Source organism: Hyposmocoma kahamanoa, unplaced genomic scaffold (genome assembly GCF_003589595.1).
Source record: "Hyposmocoma kahamanoa isolate Upper Pololo Valley unplaced genomic scaffold, ASM358959v1 215, whole genome shotgun sequence".
Classification (NCBI taxonomy): Eukaryota; Metazoa; Arthropoda; class Insecta; order Lepidoptera; family Cosmopterigidae; genus Hyposmocoma; species Hyposmocoma kahamanoa.
In genome coordinates, this window is record NW_020653736.1 from 3,178,337 (window position 1) to 3,200,946 (window position 22,610).

The following is a 22,610-nucleotide window of genomic DNA, read 5'->3' on the forward strand; positions in this document are numbered from 1 at the left end:
CAACTAAGTCAATGAGCGAGTTAAAGTAGGTACCATGATATAAAAACAGACATACAATTATGTAGAAGCTGTATTTAATAGTTTAACCACGAAACTTTAAAAAGGACGTAATTGGCAATAAATTATTCATGAAGTTTTTTTTACTCCTGTACTTTACGAGTAATCTGTCAATTATAATATCAGAAACCATATCACAAAGGCGCTCTTTTTAACTTTGAACCAAAATTCTATTGTCTATGGTACTCGCTACTGAACCAAAATATTTAAAAAAGTCGTATTTTGCTAATTAAAAGAGTCTCCATTCAAAGAATAACGTCACTGTTTGTGAAATAATTAAAATTGTAATAGGTATAGAAAGATGCTTGAATCTCCAAATGCGTAACGGCTTTTATTGACGTTACAACTACGTATATATCGACGTAGGAGACGTACTCACGCTCATCACCGATGTTAGCTCCCGTCCCACCCGGTGGAAGCGGCAGCCGACGATCACAGGCCCTATGGTTCGATGCAATACTTTTTTTTTTTTTAATTTATTCAATTTCAAAAACATTAACTATTTTATTACATTAACGCTGGGTAAAAACTTAATGGTTTAACCACCTAGCGATGAGCTAACAAGCTCAGTACTTAAATTAGCTTACTACTTACTAAAATACAAATAATATATTACAATTAAGAGAGCTAAATACAAATAAAATGAAAAATTACATTACGACCCAAGATAGTACTTCTTTAAAATAGCTTTGCATTTCCTGGCATCACCCTCAATTGCATCTAGTACTGTGCCTGGAAGATCGTTTAAAGTTTTTGGCAGCATGTAGTCCGACCTGCGCATTCCATAAACGTTATTGTAACCCGGCAACGAAAATGTCGGCATATATGAAAGCGAGCGCAACTGTTCAGCGCGCATTCGCTTTCGCAGATTGTGCTTGCAATTATCGTAATCTTGGCATACGCATAGCATTTTTGCTTTGTCAAATACATTTATAACCTTACAATAACCAAATAATTTTTCATAGTTATCCTTAAATTTTAATTTTACGTTGAAAGGAACAATTAATTTTAACAAGGATAACTGCAGTTTATAGATATTATCTAAGAAGGTAGGATAAGTGCGCCCGTAGCTACATAAGCCATAGTTTATTATGGAGTCGGCAAGAGACATATAAATCATTCTCAGTGACTTATACGGGAGCTTGCATTTTAAAATATATAGTTTAGTCGCAATAACTCTTAATTTGTTACAAACGTGATCTATGTGTGGTCTCCAGCTAAATTGTTTATCTATAATAAGTCCTAAATAAGTATGTCGATCGACCAACTGCAAGGTGCGACAAGAGCATACGTTGCTTGTTAAGTTATGTAAACATTGGTGACTGTGTGACACGATGGTAGGCGTTGATGATGGTTTTATGTACGGAGAATGTACATGCAAAGCTTTAGTTTTGTCTGAATTAATAACGAGCCCTACGTTATGAGCCCACTTGCAAATTTGGTCATAGTTGTATTGGAGTATTTTTTGAGCCTCGTTAATCTCTTTGTGTGAGGAAATTATGCAAGTATCGTCCGCAAATTGATATACAAAAATTTTACAAAACTGCTTTTACCATGCACACTAAAATCCCATATGACTCTAATAAACTCAACACTATTAGACGTAAACACACTGTCTGTCCTTCAGTTACAGTTTTCACTAGTTTTGCACAGCGTCATCTTTATTTTCCGGGAGGCTACATATATAATCAGATTAACAGTGTCCTTAATATTCACCCTTTGTGCAGAGCGGAATGTAAGAAAGTTATTACTAACTGGCTGTTCACTCTCGACTATGAGTCGACTGAAAAACTAGTTATCGTACCGGATTAGGTTTATATCTAATATTTATGTGGTCCGTGGTTTAAATCACACACACACACGCATACATACACACGCGAGCAATGCAACATAAACTTTATCCTCAAGAAAATAAGGCAACATTTCATTAAACAAACAAATGAAAACGAAGATGCAGACAGAAGAAAACAGAAGCGACGGCGGGCTGCAGAGAGCTGCGGTAGGCGCACTTTATAAAATGCAATATTATTAATAATAATAACGCATACACTCAACATAACCCCGCACTAAGGAAACCCTGCGTCTCGGGTGCCATAGACAACCACAAATTACACCCAAACTCACGAGAGAAATAAATGTAGGCCATACAAATATTTCTCCCGCCCCGGGAATCGAACCAGGGGCCTCTGCGTGGCATAGTAACCGTTGGGCCACGGTGGCAGTTAATACACTATAGAATATATTCTCCAATAAATAAAGAGAATTAAAAAGTAAATTTGACTGAAAATTATTGTTAAACACCATAGAGACCCACATGCCGATTTTCAATCAAATTAGAGCAGATTTTCATCTGACGCCAAAAACACTTCTATGGCAGCCATATTGAAAAATGGCGATAAACTAATGTGGATCCGAAATTATTATCAAGCACTCCTAGAGACCCCCACATGATAACTTTCAAAGGGATCAGAACAGTTTTTTTTCTACTGCCAACAAACGCTTGTATGGCGGCCATATTTGAAAATGGCGAAAAACCAATTTCGAGCACAAATTATTATATGGCACTTCTAGAGGCCTCCACATGCCAAGTTTTAGCTGAAACAGAGCGAATCTCTTTCAACAGCTAGTTTTAACGACAAAAATACTTAATGGCCGCCATATAAAAAAATGGCGAAAAAAACTTTTGACCCCAAATTATGATTAAAGACTCCTAAAGACCCCCATGCATGCCAGTTTTCAGCTGCATCGAAGAAAGTTTTTCTGCGGCCGCCATTTTGGATTGGCCATCTTGATTTTTTTTACACAGGCAGTTGACCACTATTATCCTCTGTGACATTCCTTCCAGCACCTCCTACCTATCTCTAATAGTTTCCGTGAGAAGGCTTCGAAATTTGTATGGCGGTCATCTTGTTTATTTGAATTTCGAACATTTTTTACTTTCTGCGGAAATTGACCAAGGTGTAATCTCATAAAAGTGCACAAAAATCCCCCCCATATATTATAGTTTTTGCAGGCCGTTAATCACTCGTTTACGTTTTCCACATTCAGGTCTTATCATATTTGATTCTTTGCATTGGAGCCTATCCGCATACAACGGTATAAATATCTTTTTTCCACCATATCGGAAAGTATGCCTTCTACTTTTCTAAGTGAGTCAGGATTTGTAGCTTTACATTATATAAAATAATATTATATACAACATTGCATCTACTACGCAATCTGCCTTTCAAAGAAATATACCTTATTGTTGAGAAGCTAAGTTACACTTTGTATTGTCAGAGGCGAGACAAGTGGGCGGAGTCGTGAAGCACGACGCGTCACGCGGTTTTACTCTTTTGTTTTTTGTTGTTTGAAGAAATGTATACTTTATCAAATAAAGAATATGTTCTATAGTATATTGCATTTTATAAAGTGCGCCCACCACACCTCACTGCAGGCCGCCGCCTCTTGAAGGAGCTTCGTTTTCAAGTGTTTGTTTAATGAAATGTTGTCTTATTTTGTTGTGGATAAAGTTTATGTTGCATTGCTCGCTTTAATGCAGCCCCGCGCCGCGTTGGCGAATACACGATATCGAATATCCGATATCGTGTATTTTAGAAACTATATATCGATATTGCTCCGCATCGCGTATTTTATAGCGATGCCGAATCAAGCCGAGCGATTACCGAGTGCATACCAACACGAAATCATATATTTTCCAAACTATATACCGATATTGCTTCGTATCAAATATTCACTGAGTAGATATCAACGCCAAACCGTTTTTTGTGCATCTTCGAAACTGTATACTGTATGAAGGGAAGTTAATTTTTTGATGGAAATTATTGTATTCTGGCGTGACGCGTTCACATCCAATAGTGGACGATACCATTTAATCAAACGGCAACGTGTCAGGGAGCACGCGGGCTATATCCAGTAATATATTGTTTCGAAATCTGATTCCGAATATCAGTAACGGCAATGTATGAACGCAGCGCGCACACCGTCTGCATCCATGAATATAGTTTCAGAAAAGTTTCGATACGATATTCAGAAAAAGCTATATTACCCATACCTAGTAACTACCTAAAGATCTTTCTGAGAGAACTAAAGCATTTTGTATTATGTAAACAATTCTCTTTAACAGCTTATATGGTAATTTAGTGAACAGTTCGATAACGCGTTCTATTTTGATCCTAACGCCATCTAACGGCAAAGCGAGGTTACTAATATTTCTTGTACGCGATGTGGAGTTATCGCGTAATATAGGTATGCCTCATAGGCATTTGTGAACCGATTTTGGTGAATGTTTTTTTGTTCGAAAGAGGGTACCTCGGTATTGGTCCCATTTAAACTTGAAGAAAGTATTCTACCTCTAAGGGTGGCAAACTAGGGAATGAATCCGGTTTCGCACTCTTTCCCATAACGGATTTCAATAAAACTTGGCAAATAGGTGTAATTCCACGAACTTTTGAGGTCGGGTTTTTTTTAATTAAAAAGTTATAATTACATTAAATAATATCTCAAGTTAAACGGGTAGAAAGGCGTAATCATTTGGCAAAAAAGAGCTATTTAAAAACAATATAAATAAAATAATATTTGAATATTGATTGTGTTTCATTATTTTATTTACTCGTAAAGAAAGCATTGTATGCATTGACTTACAAATAAATGGACGAGTCTAATACAAAAACCACGAAAAAAATGTCCCAAGTCAACCTATTTAAACGTAGTGACATGTCAAGGAATATGAAAAAGCTAAAACGTTGAATTTAAATTGTAATGTCATCGCAGTACTGTCTAATTTTGCTTGCTTCGCTGTCAGTCGAACAAACGAAGACTAAAGCGTGAATGACGCTCTGTATACGATTTTAACGCCCTATAAGTTCGGACACTTTTTAGCGCGGACCCGACGTCCATATATTGTAAGTCAATGATTGTATGCAATCATTACACAATTAGGTATTAAAAACTCGTACCTATACGTACATACGTGCTCAACTTTAAGTACGTTCGTATTGCATAAAATACTATTAATAATTTAACCACGGAACTTTTCAAAAGGAAATGTTTGGCAATAAATTATTCACAAAGTTGTTTTAAACAGCTGCGTAAAATAATTAAGCAACTAAAACCGTTAAAAATCACCAAACTAAAAACGAATCAACATGAAACATTTCGTTTTGCTCCAGCCACTGTCGAGTCAATCATCCCGTCGATTGTGGAGAGAAGGAACGTTCACGAAATATTATAGTTGTTAACCGACTTAAAAAAATGAACGAGGTTCTCAATTTGACAGTATTTTTCTTTTGTTAGGTCTATATTACGCGACTCCTCTGACATTCCTTAACCGATTTCAATTGATTCTTTTCTATGTTACCTCATTAGTGATCCCATTTAAATTTCAAGAAAATATTCTGCCTCTAAGGGTGGAAAATTAGGGGCCGAATCCGGTTTATTGGATTTCACCCATTTTCCGTTAACTGATTTCAATAAAACTTGGCAAATAGATTTTGACCACAATATTTTGAGGTCGGTTTTTTACAAAATACTATATTGATAGCCTAGTAAAAGTTATAGATCGCATTATTTATATTACACGAGCCATTTTTTAAGTCTTTTTTATTTAGAATTTTTTTTTTAATCTATGACGCATAAAGAGGTTAGTTACGAGTTTGAAGGCTTTGTCTGTAGTATTACAGGTTCCAAATGGAGGGACTAAACGCAAAGGGGGTATTTCTATTTGAAACCTAATTTAACCGGGATGGCTTAGCTCATTTTCCCTATTAGTGTAGGGGTCTCAGTCATAAAATGATTATTTATTTTACTTCCGCTTGTCCGATCGACTTAACTTGGTTCTCCGCGGTACCGTGGAGCTCGGATCTCATTAAATTGTTCTCGACAAGTTGTTAACTTACAGATGGTGACTTTATTGGCTTTTTGGTTTACACTGTTTTGTATCGGTGGTTATTTAATTTAAATTTCCTTTTTAAATGTATTATTGAGATTTTTTGTGAACTAACTCCACTAGGTTTGTTCTGATTAATTATACAAAGTCGAACACATATCTTTGAACAATATCATTATTGCAAAACACAGAAAAATAGGTACAGAGATGTGCCGAGCTCCCAAACTAGGATCCCCTTTGCCATGGGTAGCTAGGTCTTACGTCCGTCAAGTGAGTTGCCTAAAAATAACAATAACTTAGCCTATTACAATAACTAAGTATATTACAATAAGCTTATGAAACATGATTAGTAGAACAAAAAGAGAGGCGGTTTACATTTAATTTTGGCACATTCATAAATTTCTTACAAAATCGAATATAGTTCTAGTTTTGATAAACAACTAAAAACAGCCAACTTCAATACCAACAAAGAACAATACATTGAAAGAAAATTTGATAAGCAGGATAAGATGCACACATATTAAAAGTAAAGTCACAAAAGCAAGGATCATAAGGACGATAAGATAGTCACAACTGCGTGCGATCGCCATTCACTAATAGAAATACAGACATAGAAAAGTACTTTGACCCGGTGAGTCTTGAACCCACGACCAGTAACTTAGCATTACTCTTACCAACTGAACCACAGGTCAAAACACTCCTATGTGTTTTTTTTACAGATCTTTGAACTGGCTTTCGGCATCGGTCGTTACTAATGGCATCTAGTGAAAGATTTTTGATTAAAATGAAGTGGACAATGAAGACTGTATAAAATTGGAATGAAGAAACCAAAGAAATGGGCACAATCAATTGTGGATGAAACACAAAATATAATTCTCGGCACAGTGACAAGCGAAAAAACAATACAATAAAACAAAATCATGACAGAAAGAATAGAAAAATAATATAAAGCAATAATTTCGCGACATCAAAATCAAAATCTATCACTAAATGTCACTGGCGGCGACGAATGCCGAAGGCAAAGCAAAATGCAGTACAAATATGTATAACAAAAACACAGGAGAATTTCGACAGGTCCGTAACTTGACTTGCCTTTTTAAATTTAACTGCCTTCGTGACCGAAAGAAATATACTACTATGAAATATCCGACCGTCTGTTTAAAAGCCTGTCCTGTAAAAACACTTATAGATAGATAGATAGATAGTTCAAAATATTGCATAAAAAGTCTTCGTCTTTTCAATTCGTCTGTATGCTTTGTTTGTGTGTATGTTATGCGATAACTCCGGCTGCGGTTTGTGAACTGATTTTGATAATTATTTTTTTGTTGGGCAGAGTCCCAATTTGAAAAAAATATTCCACCTCTAAGGGTGGCAAATTAATAACTGAGTGAATGAGTTTTGAGTCGGTTTTTTTTTTTAATAAAGCTTAGTTCCAATGTCCACCTCTTGTTCCATCACCAGACCGTAGTCACCATCTATAATTACACATCGAGACCAAATTTATGAGCCCAAACACGATATTTGTTTGATTAAGCTATAAAAACACACGTTGGATAGCCTGCAGCCTGTCCTAGTTGCAACATCAGACAATCACCACATTATTATAGAGTCATCAGATTTACATAGTTTACCAATACGCTAACTGGGAAAAGAGCTGATGATCTTGAAACAACGGACACTGGTCAGTTACATGTCATGAAACAGCTCTGAATTATCCCGGTTAAATTCGCCTTCTTATAAACACAAACCGCTAAGTGTCTGTACAAACTCAAATGGCTTTGGCTAATTCCGTATAACAATGAAAATGTTAAATCAACCACTTTTAAAAATATATATAGTAAAATTGAGGGTATACGCTGATTACTATACGGTGTGAAAATACTATAGGACTTGACACAGGAGATAATAAAAATTGGTTCTTACTACTCAAAGCATATTGAGAGAAAAACGCCTTGAATTGGAGAATAGCAAAATCAACCATTAAAATAAAATTTAGGTGCTATTTATAAAAATGAATCTACATGCGTGAACATTTTTCACATTTTCTTCAAAATTCAATGGGAGCACTATGGAGGTACCCTCTTTCCAGCAAAAAAGAATCATGGAAATCGGTTCACAAATACCGGAGTTATGGCGTAACATACATACAAAAAAAAAATACAGTCCAATTGAAAACTTTCTGCTTTTTTGAAGTCGGTTAAAAAAGAAAGTTAAAAGGCAAGTTTTCACACAAAATTATTTCACTATTTATTATTTATTATAATAATAATGAACTATATCACTAAGCAACATGTGAGAGAAATCAGACGCACAAAGCCTTACTAGGCGCAATGGTGACAGCCAATAGCCGGTTCCCGGTTCTGTTTCCGCCAGCCCATTTCCCGTAAGTAATGACGCCCGCCGCTGCCGCACTGCCGCATGACAACGGAGGCTTTATGATCTAGGAATCTTTATTTTTCACATCAGCGAATTATGTCGTTTCTTCCTTACATAACAATGTCTTATCCAACAATAAGAACGTTGTAGAATTGCTTTTTCTTTTTTTGAAAATGGTTTACAGGGTCAGTTTCAAATTTTAATACAAATAAACCGACTAACGTTCCGTAGCAGCCGGATTACATTGTACTTCATCTTTATTTTATATGCAGCAAGAGCTACTTAAACTTGTTAAAATTGTGTGAGGTCTAGAAAAAGCATTTTCAGAAAAAATCTTAAAGTCTTAAAAATAGATTTTGTTTTAAAGCCAAGGCGAAAATCGAATAAAGTATTCCATTAGACTACAGACGTTAGTTGTAACCATGTTGTAACAGCTTGTCACGACACGCCGTTGTTGCATGCAAAAGTAATCGGCAAATTGCAGGTTGTACACTACCAATGAACAGGTGGTAGTCGTTACAGAAAATGTGCCTTGTTATTACATTTTTCAATAATTAATAGCACTAATATAGTGGTAAAAGTGCTTACCGCTTAAGCACAAAATTTCAATAGATGTATAATTTCATTAGTACGCAAATACCCGAATCAGGTATAAGAGAGAGAAAATGAGGGACGCTTTTGCCCAACAGAGAGACAGCAACGACATAAGTTTGGACTTTCTCTAAGTGTTTTTTTTTTACCATTAAAACAGACGTTAATTCATATTTTAAGTAATACTACTTAAACCCGAAAGTGCGAGAAATTTAGTAATAGATATCACACAAAATAACTTCATCAACACCTACCATACAAAAAGGTGTCGCACAAGGTACTACACTGGGACCATTTTTATTTATTGTTCTAACCCCTGATTACAAAGACACAACTACCTACTTATTCGCTTAAATTGGGTCCTAAAGGGTATTACGAAGGTATAATACATGGAAGAATTACTAAAAAGTGGATTAAAGACTTTTCGCGACTGTCGAGGACGAGGATAATCACGTTTGAAGTGCCCATTAAGTACCGGCTTCACTGCAGGATTCAATTAGGCTTTGGAGCCTACCTCTTCATTCTCTTTGCTCGCCTGGTAATGTGTTTTCGGTACAACTTTGTTAAATGTATGTTTTCCGTTGAAATTGCAATTGAGCTGGACGATATAAATTATAGAAGCGTTAGAATCGTACAGATGTAATGGTGTATTGATCCGATAAACAGATTAGTCTACAAACACAGGGATCGGTGTTACGGCGCACAAAATAAGAATAAACAAGGGCATAAGACAAACCCAAAGCGAAAGTGAACAAGTCTTTTGCAGCAAAATATATACGTAGCGAAATTAAAATTGGATTTTCATAGTTAATGTTTACCGAAACCAATAAATGTTGCGCATAAATATTATTTTGTTGCATTTGAATGAAATACAATAAAAAAAGTTATTCATCAACACAATACTTAGGAAACATAGGCTAGGGCCTATCTGGTAGGCATTCGCCACTGGAAAGCCCGTCGTATTAAGTAGTTACTTTTTTTAACGAATTGTGAATGTCCTACGCCATATGCAGAATCTAATACTTTAGTGAAATCAAAAAATTTCTGCGAATGTCCAAATGTAAATGTAATTATTCCCAATAGTGCGTATTAGGGCGCCTTCAAATTAGACACACGTAGAAGTGCGGCAGTGGCGCGTCGGTGGCGCTGTAGCCGCGACCCTACTAATTTTATACAATTGTTTTTTTATACAATATTTAGCGTCGCTGCTGCATGGTCACTATCGCGCCACACGCGTGCCACTTTTGCAGACAATTTTTTTTATTATCCTACTATGTCCCACGGCTGGACAAAGGTCTCCCTCAAAATTCTCCACTGCTCCGTCATTTTAGTAGCAGTAGAGCTCGTTAGGAACGAGTTCGTCGAGGGCAGTACTGCCACCTTACCTATTTCTGGTGGTATAGACTCGATAACATTCATAGCAGAATAAAAAACACGTCCGATCGGACGATATCCCGCGGATGTATTTTACAGAAATACCTATGGGTCTTGTGGTAGGCGACACGCATATCCATAACAGTTGCAGTGCCCTTCAAAGCTTTAAATCGTAAAGATGCGAAGGCACTCACTCAGAGATATGAAGTTGACAAGGCTCTTATGCCTGTGCTATCACCAGCACCTTTAACCTTCAAAATTGAACGCAGTAATGTTGATTTTACTGCTCGGCGGCAGAAATAGGTAACGGAGCAATACAATGCCTGGAAAGACTATTTCACAAGAAGCTCTACTTCTACTAAAAAAATTGTATATATTTGAGAACGTTTTAAAAGATTTATGCTACAACTTCGACTGTGATCAAAACGGGAAATAGCCACTGGATTGTTGCAGTCCCAAGAGTTTCGTATTCATGCATATTTTGATTATCATGCATAGCAAGTAACAACCTGCATGGCGCATTATACAGGTTCATATTATTAGATGTAGAGAACAACTGGTTTCTTTAAAATGAAAAAAGTGAACAATTTGATTTAATAAGTGTAATGTAAAATTTGTGTTTACGAACAAAACCATTGTTTCTCTAGCTTTTGATAAACTACAAAAAAAAACATGTACAGCCGATAGCTTTAAACATACCAAAGCAGATTTCTCACAGATGGCGCTACGGCAAAAAGTCGTTAAAAATAAAAAACAAAACTCTGCAACAAGCACATAGAGAAATTCGTGAGGTCCGCTGGTTCGTTCCGTGGCTTAGTTGGCACGGCTTTTAGAAGATGCTGATTCGAATCCGGCCAGATCGAAGGATTTTTTCGTGTTCTATCTTTCAATTCATATTATATACGTTTAATGCATAAAATGTACGTAGAGAGAGGGGTAACTTTGCGATCCCACACTATTCAAGTCCCCATTTAACATTTACCCCGTTGACTTATACGCTGAAGCGTATATAATTTACGTACATTACTTAAACATAATAAACTCCTATTTGAATTGCGACGTACACATTGTGACGTACCTATTGTGATATCGCTTTGTGCCAGTAATAGCTCATAATATATTGATCAATATATACGGATCACATTGTAGAATTCGTATTATGTTTATTGCATTTCTAAATGGTTTCCTTAGATATAGAATGTAATATTTAAATAGCAGTAGAGCTTCTTGTCAAAGAGTTCGTCCAGGGAAGTATAGCCACCTTACAGTGATACATTGTAATGTGATCAGGTATCCAACAACCACCCTATCAACATCATCGAAAATGTGATTTGTGCTGCAATTGATTCAACTAAGCAGGCAGGCCTTCTTCTGAAAATAGTATGAACGCCATCCTTTCGCGAATGTATCAAAGTCAAATTCAAAGTCAAATAATCTTTGTTTCATACGTAAGCAAATTGCACTTGAAATCGTCATACTGAGTAAACTTTACTGTTCATTCGTAAGGCAGATTCCCCTGACAAGAATGAGCAAGAAACTCCAGGGGTTGCTCTTTGTAAATATTATATTATACATATATTTAAATACATTTATCACTACAGTATTTTAATTCAAATATCTTAGATCGTGACTATCTGAAAGAGCTACCACGGATTTTTGTCATCCAAGTACGCAGAATGTGTATAACAAATAACCTTTAGTATAAAGTTTTTATTTCACTACAGTTTTAAACCTCGTAAATGGCAAATTTTGAATATCAATCGAAATCTTATTATAGAAGCGTATATATTGACCTTTAAATGAATTTGAGACTTTATAAGGAGCACTGTCAAGAACAGCTAATTTATTTTTATTCCTCGTACTAATGTTATATCTGTCACTATTTTTCATAAAAAAAAATTATTTTTCTTAACATAAATAACATTTTCATAATTGTGCTGTGGCGTTAGTGTAACAATGTTAATCTCTTTAAACTTGTCTCTCAAAGACACTCTGGGGCGCAGATTGTAATTGCCTAAACCGCACGTTTCTGCAAGACAAAGATTATATTAATATCGGCGGCATTACCCCAAAGCAAAATGCCGTATGTCATTAAAGTGTGAAAGTAGCTGAAGTATAGCAATCTAGTTGTTTCGACATCTGAAAGTTTTCGTATTTTTATCGCGTACACTGCAGCGCTGAGCTGTTTTGATAACTTAAATAACTGATACAACAACTCCAACAACAGTCTAAACGCGTGTTGTACTGAATGCGCAGAGCGTTGATTGTCCTCTGCCTTCACTTCACTCACAGATTAGTAGTTTTAAGTAAGATTGACAGATTGCATGAAAAGGCCTAAATACCTATCACCTTAACGGGTCCAGCGCTACGTGCGCGTATAAGGAATAATAGTATGGATTCTTGTGTTTTCTTATTTTCTCATAAATCGGTTCTTTTTGTAAAACACCTATAAGATAATCAATCTTCTTTTATCTAGAGTTACCAATGTAACTATGAATAGTTCAAGTTCAGGAATTTGATAATATCGATGAATTTATCTCAAAGTATGAATAAAGTCTTGTGTACCTTGGGCGGCGTGGTGGCGTGGTGTCGGGCAGAGTGCGTTCTTCGGGTGGCTTTGTAGTGCAGCCGCCGCAGCGCGCCGCCCAGCCGCTCCGGCGAGCTCTCGCCGCGCGCCACCGTCATGCTGCCGACGCCTGCTGCAACACCACAGAGCACAGCTAGTAATGGCTTTCAAATCATTTAAAGCATTCAAGGTGATCGTGCTGACAGAATAACCACAAACTTGTGAAGAATTTTATTTACCTGCAGCGATTTCAGGGGTGGGTCGAGACGACTGGATTTTGGGAGCTTGGTGTCGCCCATCCGCCTGCAACAAACCAGAACGCCTTAGCTGCCTTGTAATGCAATAATTGTTTTGACTATTAAGAGATATGAACTCTGCGCTGGCAAGTGCAGCCAGTTATCTGGTATAGTTGTAAGCTACAGCAAGATTAAGTTTGTTGAGAAGATCGCAACATTTAATCTTGTTATTTATAGCGTTATGTAGAAATAACAGGTCAGTAACCCAACGTCTGTGCTCTAAAAACATTTAAGAATATTGACTACTTCTGAATTACAATTTTTTTTTCAGCTGAAGTTTGGTCACTCGGTTAACGACAATTGGATGTGATAGAGAAATGTTATAAGGGACACGTTAAAGTACCAATCGCTAATAGCGGAGACCCGTCGCTGTTTGATAACCTGATTATTCAACCCTCCTTTCCACGCTCTGAGCTTGTTAACTGGGTGTGGCATTTGATACGTTATTATATATTGTAGCGATGTTGTTAATATGAAAAATTGATTGGATTTCGACCTTCGCACATTGAGAGCTAATATATTGTACTAATAAGGGCACAAACATCGATATTGTGAGTTAATATGATTAAACTCCACAAGCTTTCAATTCGCATCACAGCAGGGCTGCTTCTGCTGCGGTAGAAATAAATAGAGTGTCCGTCCGAGTGAAAACTTGTTAGGCCGAACCCAAAAATAAATTGAGGCATAGATTCAAAATCCCTAAATAAAGAGGGTAGAAGTGCTTATTAAGAAATCGTCCCAGTGCCCTTGCCGGCAATTAGGGCGAGGCAGTTGGGTCAGCGGCGGACGGCGACGGCGGGTGACCCAAATCAGGTTATGGACCTTTTGATGTCTTACACCATTGTACCCTAATGTCACGCTTTTCCTTTCAATATTTCAATTGTATATTCTTTGACGTTTCTATGTGAGATGGTTTTAATCATAGTTAGACCCGCATTGGTACCAAGAGGGTTCTAGGTATTAACAATCCAGTGTTAACAAAAAGAGACCAGTTTGTTGCGACATTTTGACAAATAGTTTTTTTGTCGTATATATGTTACGCGATAACTCCGATATTTGTGAACCGATTTTCATGATTCTTTTTTGTTGGAACGAGGGTACCTCAGTAGTGGTTCCATTTAAATTAAAAGAAAATATTCCACCTCAAAGGGTGACAATCTAGGGGATGAATCCGGTTTCGCGCGCTTTCCCGTAACCGATTTCAACAAAACTTGGCAAATAGATGAAAATCCACGAACTTTTGAAGTCGGTTTTTTTAGTACTCTGTACGGAGATTATTTCTGAAAGACATTTAACATTTGTCCCCTATAGCTTTGATTGCGACATCGGACAATAAAAGGGCGCGCTGAAGGCTTTTAACCCGTAGCGCTATAAAACTACGGAACTCTTACACATATGCGTCATCGTATCGCTTAGACATGTGAGCACAGAAGCATCGTCATTCCATTATAAGTCCCACTGCTGGGCATGGTGTCCTCCGTATCCGCCACGCAGGATAATAAGGGTTGGGCACTTCACACGTTTTCGAAGGGATGACGAATGTTAATCCCGATTTTTTTATAATATCAAGAGACAGGACGAACAAGTCGTACGCCTGTTGGTAAGGCCTGTCACACGCATATCCATAACAATTGCAGAGCCACTCAGAGCTTTAAATCGCAAAGATATGAGGGGCACTGTTACTGCACCCGTCACTCTAAGACACAAGTAGACAAGGCCCATGTGCCGGTAATTTCACCAGCACTCTTACCCTTCTAAACCGGAACACAGTAATGCTAGCGTTACTACTTGGTGTCAGAAATAGGTAAGGTAACTAACTCCCGGCGCATGTATTCCCTCCCCTCTATAACATCGGGTCCTTCAAACGTAGTGTGAAGAAGCATTTGGCCAGACCGGCAAAATGATAGTGACGGAGTGAAGATATTTGTGTTTTCCATCCGTTACTCTCATCTCTGGACTGTATTCGCACTTTCCATCAGGCGCGGTGCAGTCATTTTGCCGAGTCACAATAAAAAAAAAAGGTGACAGTGCTTCCCTGGACGCACTCTTTCACATGAAACTCTACTGCTTTTTCCGTCACTCTTAAGTGAGAGTTGTTGCTACTAATCATTTACAAATGGACGAAGTTTAACAATAAAATTAGGAGATAAATAACTGTGATCAAAGTAATAGGAAAGCCCGCGAAGTATTTCACTAAACGACACCAAAACAGTGATCTCTGATTTTAATTCGAACACGCAATATTCAACTTAAACGTAATTGATTCATTCATAATCATGTTCAGACACAACACGTGCACGTCATCTCGAACACAGCGTGCCGATGAATATGCGTTACAGTTAATCACCTACGTCTGAACTCGTATTTAATCGCAGCGCGATTAATGTACCATGAGTCGTCAATTATAGCTTAATTACCAGCAACGTGACGGAATCTTGGTGCCGCACCGCTGCTATTGGTAATTAAATAAATACATAGTTATACATATATATACACTAGTCAGCCGTTGGTAGCTGTAAAAGAACCTGGCTGAGTGAAGAAAAACTTTTACAGTCATTAAAAACAAAAAACAAAGATCCGCAAAAACAAGCACATAGAAAAATTCATAAGGTCTGCCTTGGGAGAGCGTCCAGCACGGTATGCTGAAGGCATTTTTCTTGGGTGCGGCTTGTAATATATAACAACAAATTTAGTCGATTTATCGCTCAACAGTTTTAATTAATTTATGGTATACAGACATTTGACATATTCTTGCATGTCATAAAGGTCACTGGGTATAATAAACGATTGATATAACAACTTTCAATCTAATGTACCGATGGCATAATGTTCATTTTATGTAAACACTTCACATATAACATTCACAGAGTATAATGTATTATAAATGAAATAAAAAAAATAAAATTTAATAAATAAATATAATTCCAGGTCAATTTATGTGCAATGGTGCATGATCTAATTTGTTTGCATTGGCTAGTTGGTTTGACCCCCTCCTGTAGGTTTAGATTAGGTTAATATATGACAAAGCTGCAAGAGACGAGACAGTGCAGCGAGCGTGTCGCAACAGCGGCCGGCGAGTGCCAGAACCGAATAATAAATAAAAAGTATAATAAATAAATAATAAATATAGAGTCAGGCAGGGTTAAACAACACGATAGAGATATGGTTTTAGAATTAGACAGCAAACTTATAAAATCTAATCTAATCTAAAGATAAAGTAGCCCAAGCTTTTGAATCGTTCTTTTCGGAAATTGCTGTGAATACTACAGAATCATTAAATTCCTCCCCTTCACTTGCTATTGATCTCCTAAAGTAAAATTTTAACGTTTGTGGCCATTGACTTACAAGTAAATGGACGACGGGTCTAATACAAAAACCACGAAAAAATGTTCCAAGTCAACCTATTTAAGCGTAGTGACATGTAAAGGAATATAAAAAAGCTAAAACGTTGAATTTTAATAGTAATATCATCGCAGTACTGTCTAATTATGCTTGCTTCGCTGTCAGTCGAATAAACAAAGACTAAAGCGTGAATGACGCTCTGTATACGATTTTAACGCCCTATAAGTTCGGACACTTTTTAGCGCGGACACGACGTCCATATAATTGTAAGTCAATGTTTGTGGCAGTTTATTTAATTTCCGTCATGTTAACCCACAAGACATCATAAAAGCCTTTAAATCAATACATGTTAAAAAACTGAAGATCTCTGGGGCATATCAACTAAAGTTATAGACTCAGTTATTGATCTAATTTCCCCAAATTTAGCTGTAGCTTTCAATAGGTGCGTTGACGAAGGTGTTTTTTCCCGATTTAATGAAATACAGAAAGGTTATTCCCTTATTTAAAAGCGGTAGGAAAGTTGATCCTAGCAACTATAGGCCTATTTCAATTTTACCAGCTTTAAGTAAAATATTCGAAAAGGTTATGCTAACTCAATTACTGTCCTATTTCGGTAGGAATCATATTTTTCATAGTGAACAATGCGGGTTTACTAGTGGTAGATCGACTAGTGATGCGGGGGTAGCGTTACTAAAACACATCTTTGATGCTTGGGAACGGTCCCAGAACGCTATTGGTGTTTTCCGTGACCTCTCAAAGGCATTTGATTGCGTTGATCATATTACTCTTATTAGGAAGCTGGAACATTACGGTGTAAATGGCAAGGCGTCGAAACTTGTCATATCTCAACGGTAGAATTCAGAAAGTAGACATAAATGGAGTGACTTCTTTGGGTTCTCTGGTAAAAATGGGTGTTCCGCAGGGCTCAATACTTGGAACTTTCTTATTTCTGATTTATATTAAATATCTGCCATTCTTTGTTTAGGACCATTGCGAAATAGTGTTGTTTGCTGATGACACATCCTTGATTTTTAAAACAGACAGACAAACTCTCTAAAGTAGTTTATTGGTTTAATGCTAACGATTTATTGCTTAATGCCAAGAACACAAAATGTGTTAAATTTGAATTACCTAACGTAAAATCGACTAGTCCAAGCATAGAAATAAACGGAGAAAAGTTAGACCTTGTTTATAAAGTAGTCTTCTTGGGAGTGACCTTAGATAGTAAACTTTAATCGTTTCCACATATATCTTCCCTGGCCAGCAGATTAAGCTCCGCTGCATGAGTATGCAGTAATAACATAGGTAAACACACGTATTTTGCGTACTGCGTAGTCCGCAGAATACGTGAGCTTACCGATGTTAGTACTGCTAGACTAGTTTACTTTAGTTACTTCCATAGTATAATGTCCTACGGGATTCTCATGAGGGGTAAAGCGGCAAATATTCAAACGATATTTGTATTGCAAAAACGAGCGATTCGTTCTGTGTACCGTCTAGACTCTCGGGTTTCTCTCAGAGAAAAGTTTAAGGAGACTGGTATCATGACTGTGGCGTCACAGTACATTTACTCAAATATTTTATATGCCCGTAAAAATATACAAAATTTCAATAAGAAAGAAGATATCCATAATATTAACCTTAGAGCTAAGTCCAAACCACGATTTCGTTTAACCAAGGTAAACAACTCTTTTATGGGGAACTGTATACGTTTTTACAATAAGATTCCGGAGCATATATTAAGTTTATCATTGCCTAAGTTTAAAAACTACATTAAAAATATTTTGATCGAAAAATCATATTACAAATTGAAGACTACGTGTTAGATAAAGATGTATGGAAAGACGACATGGCTCCAGAATCCACACAAATTTGATTCAAAGTGTATTCCATAGCATTTAAGTTTATTTGAAAAGAGCAATCCCTAGAGTTTCTTGCTCGTTCTTCTCAGGGAGGTCAGCGTAGTGACCGAGCAGTAGCTTAAATGTGACGTTTTCAAGTGTAAATTTATTTTACCTATGGAATAAATCTTTGACTTTGACTTGACTTTGAATTTGATTGCATTTGCTAGTTGGTTAGACCTCCTGCTGTGCACGGTAAAAACAGATTACTTAGAAATAGACAAATTTCTTTTTATAGAGACAATTTTATTAAATCCAACAAAACGATCCTGTCCCTATAGACGCTAGAGAATAATTACTTGATATTAGTAAAAACGCGCAGATCCGGCTCGCAGGCTGTCTTAAACCTAAGTAAATTTTATATTACGTAATTGTCAAAGAACATTATTTCGTATAACAATTACACTTCCACCAATAAAAACAATCTAATTTGATAGCCAGTCAATTCCCCACTAACCAATAAACCTTTTTCACCCCAAGCCCCGAAACCCTCAAGCTTTAAATTGAAACAATGCCCTTTTCCTTAGCTTTCCATTATCAATTTTAATTGTTTCTTGATTTACCTATACTTTCGTCGCAGACTAAAGAAATTTAACTTGACTATTCTAAAAATAAGCGTTTCTAATAATAATAATAACGAATTTGAGGCGGTTGGATTTAATAAACCCCGGCCGACTACGCCACTAAGGGAGTACACCGTCTGGCCCATTTCATCATTCAAAATATATCTAATTTATCTAAATTTCTATTTTAAGGGTGAAGGACAGACGATAAATAACCAAAGTAATAATGAACAATATACATTTCCATCACACTTGCTCGTAAAGTATACGCAGGCAAAGTCGACCATGTCCTAAATTGTGTCCATTGGCTTTTTCATTACATTATCGCCCTATGAATTTTTTATGCTCGAAAAACCTGAACGTATATTCGCATAAACTTGAAGTATAAAAAAAATTTGCAATTTCACAATATTTTACTGGATTTATTTTGTGATTTCAAATTCTGCAGTATTTTTAGAATTTAGACATTATTATATATTTATTTATATTTTTATATATAATTTATATTTATATATATAATATTTATTTATACATTATGGCTGCGTGCGTCTGTGCTTTTATATCATTTTAATTCGAGTTGTATTATCTGTGCAAGAATAGCTGGCAATCTGTTTAAAAAAACATAAACCCGCCATTTGCAAAATCTTTCAAATTCCCAAGAGCGGTTACACACGGGGAATTTTAGCAGCGATGCAAACGCGATGGAGTCGCTAATCGTCTACCGTTACATTACATCGATACAAACGCGCGATTGCATCGCTACACTTAGGATTTATAGCCTATTGCATCGATGCAATCGCGCGTTTGCATCCGCGATATAGGCGATTGCACCCGCGCGTTTGCATCCGCGATATAGGCGATTGCACCCGCGCGTTCGCGTCGACGCAATCTACTATAAATCGCAAGTGTAGCTAAAAGTCACCGTGTGCAACTATTATAAATATGTTGTGAAGCGCGTGAATATTTTTCATACAAGAAATAAATTGTCGTTGTATCTATTTCCTCGCAAATGTGATGAAAAACATTGTACATAGCACGGGAGGTTCAAATTACACACCTCGAGTCATGAAAGCCCTCACCCTTAACTACGGGCTTCTAACAAACTCTTGTTAGTAATTTCTTATTTAGCGCCCTTAATACACAATGTACTAATAGGTATATAAATTAGTTAATAGTAAAGAGCAGTAACTCTAATATTTTAAACTACCTACCTATTTTTGTAAGAAACCCGAGTTCAATTCCCAGTACTAACTTAGACTAGCTGGGCACGCGTCTCTTCCAAATAGTGTCCAAGTGGAGATTTCACCCGAACTGACATTTTTTTTCACGTTATCCAAAACGGTTGCAGTGCCACTCAGAACTTTAAACACAACGATCTGAGGAGCACTGTCACTGCGCCCGTCACTCTTAGACATAAAATTGCAAAGTCCCATGTGCTTATACTTCACCAGCACCCTTACCATTTAAACCGCAAAAATAGGTAACTTACCAGTACTTCCCTAGACGAACTCTTTCACAAAGAACTTTTGAAATGATCATTGAGTCTTTTAAGAATTTGGAGGTTAACATTTTATCCATTTTTATTTCGCGTTATTCATTATTATTATTATTTTATATTCATTGTCGTTTTGTTGTTTTTGAATTTACTTTGACATCAAACATGGCTATTGCGAAAATTCGTGTAACTTTTCGACACGAGTTCCGACGTGTCACGAACGCAGCGCAAACGACCCAAAGTATTAACTACGTGTAGGAAGCGGATACAACTCTTGAACGCATTGTTGACAACTTCAAACGACGTGCAAGTTTCCTAACAACGTTTTCCTTCACGGTTAAAGCAAGGGATTATTGTTAATCTAACCATTAGTGCATCAAGCTGTGGCAATTTCAATTGGGCAGTAGCTAAAAGAAAATTCAAGATCTAATCCTCCGAAATATATAAACTATTATCACAAATTAATACTCCTTAGTTTCCTTTAGTAACTGGTAGTTTAATAAGCTACTAGTCTGCCTCTGTTACGTCAAATAATTGAAGTAAATATTAACAGAGTAGCTACTTATTCTATTCCTAAACCGATGAAGTAGTCAACACCATTTTAGAAAAACCTCTCATGGCTTGTTTGTATGTTGAAAGTTTAGATATTTTTATATTAAACGCAATTACGCTTCATTCATCAACATACGACAGAAACCCTAATTAAGTTTAGCCGCTTATATATCACAAACTGCTATAAAACACATTTGTAATTAAAAGAAAAACCTCACTCTGTACTAAAACGAATAACCTGTGCTCTATGGCTTTAGACTTAGGGTTCTAAATGAATTGTATTAGACAATAAGTTAAAATATACAGGTAAGGTACAATAAAAGCTTAAATACTAGAAACTAAGACTAGGATCAAATTATATGAATAAAATTGGGCCCTCTTGAGCAAGGCACCCTCTTGGGCACCGTGCAGCACCTTTGCTGGCAGCGTTCCTCCTTTGTGTCCTTGAGTATCCCAGACAGTCTATTAATTTTTTGGATAAAATTTTGTGTAGATAAAGGGTACCGGGACCCCATGGGCCTAGGGTTTCGACTCCACAAGGTAGTAGGATAGGTAGTCGGAGCCGACTTCTGAACAAAATTCTGTAATAAAATAACATTAACTCAAAAATGGTGACGGTGACTTCATAGTCACTCTGGATAGTAACATTTACAAGTGTACAAACAGCAAATAGCCTCTTCGAAGATCCATTTTAACTTTAGCATAGAGACTTCCTTTTTACTACTTCCATTAATTGGTATAAAAAGAAAAAGTTACCCAATTAAGCGGGTTGCAAATGATTGATCAAGTTTCGTTCATTGAGTCAACTTTCCCTTTGCAAAGTCATGAGTACATCTGGATGGAACCTCTAAACACCTTACGCATGAGGCGAACTTCAGACTGAGATTCGAGAAACAGACCACAATAGCAAAACATTGCAAAAACTATAGATCTGGAACGAATAATATGACTGCTTAATTCGTCAACAAATTCGTTTATTGCCCGTGGTCCAACTGCGTAGTCCAATTAGTTGGACCAGAGGCAAAGAACTTTGCCCTTGGTCAAACTACTAGGACTACGGGCAACATTGTATGGGCATTGGACTTACTGATCGGTTCAGTACAGTCACCGTCAATATTAATAATGTTACTGGTTCTGAAATAACTACAATTGTTCTCTAGGATGATCCCTGTGACAGTTCATAAAAAATCGCAAGATATAATCTTGTAATAACGTACCCTGTTTGATGTATTTTGTGAATTATTTTTGTAAGTATCGCTTTTAAGTGAAAATATTACATGGTGCGTGCACTGAAGAGCGCCGTAGCTGGCTTTAAAACCCAACGTCATATCTATTTTGGAATGGCGACTGATCAGGTCGGCAAACTCGATCTAGGGTGAAATAAGACCATAAATTCTAAGTATTCTTCCTCGTCTGCACGCGGTGCAGCCTACACATAGCGAAAGGGGCTCTGGCCACACTTTAAATAGAGTATTCCCAAGGAGGGTTGACGTCAGGCAAGCGGCCAGTCATAAAACACCATGCCAAATCCGTTTACAACGTGTATTCACATAAATACGTGTTGTGCCGACCCCACCTAGCGTGGGATAAGGACAGGAAGAAGAAGAAGA

General features: G+C 36.9%; 1 protein-coding gene across 1 annotated transcript in view; it reads right to left on the reverse strand.

Annotated features, from left to right (window-relative positions):
- LOC113227792 overlaps positions 1 to 22,610 on the reverse strand; it is a 278,118-nt gene that overhangs the window by 187,111 nt on the left and 68,397 nt on the right. Inside the window, exons 2-3 of the mRNA XM_026460809.1 lie at positions 13,091 to 13,154; positions 12,851 to 12,984 (exon numbers count right to left, since the gene is read on the reverse strand). Of these exons, the coding sequence (XP_026316594.1) occupies positions 12,851 to 12,970 (120 nt within the window). The 5' untranslated portion in view covers positions 12,971 to 12,984; positions 13,091 to 13,154. The remainder of the gene's footprint in view (positions 1 to 12,850; positions 12,985 to 13,090; positions 13,155 to 22,610) is intronic.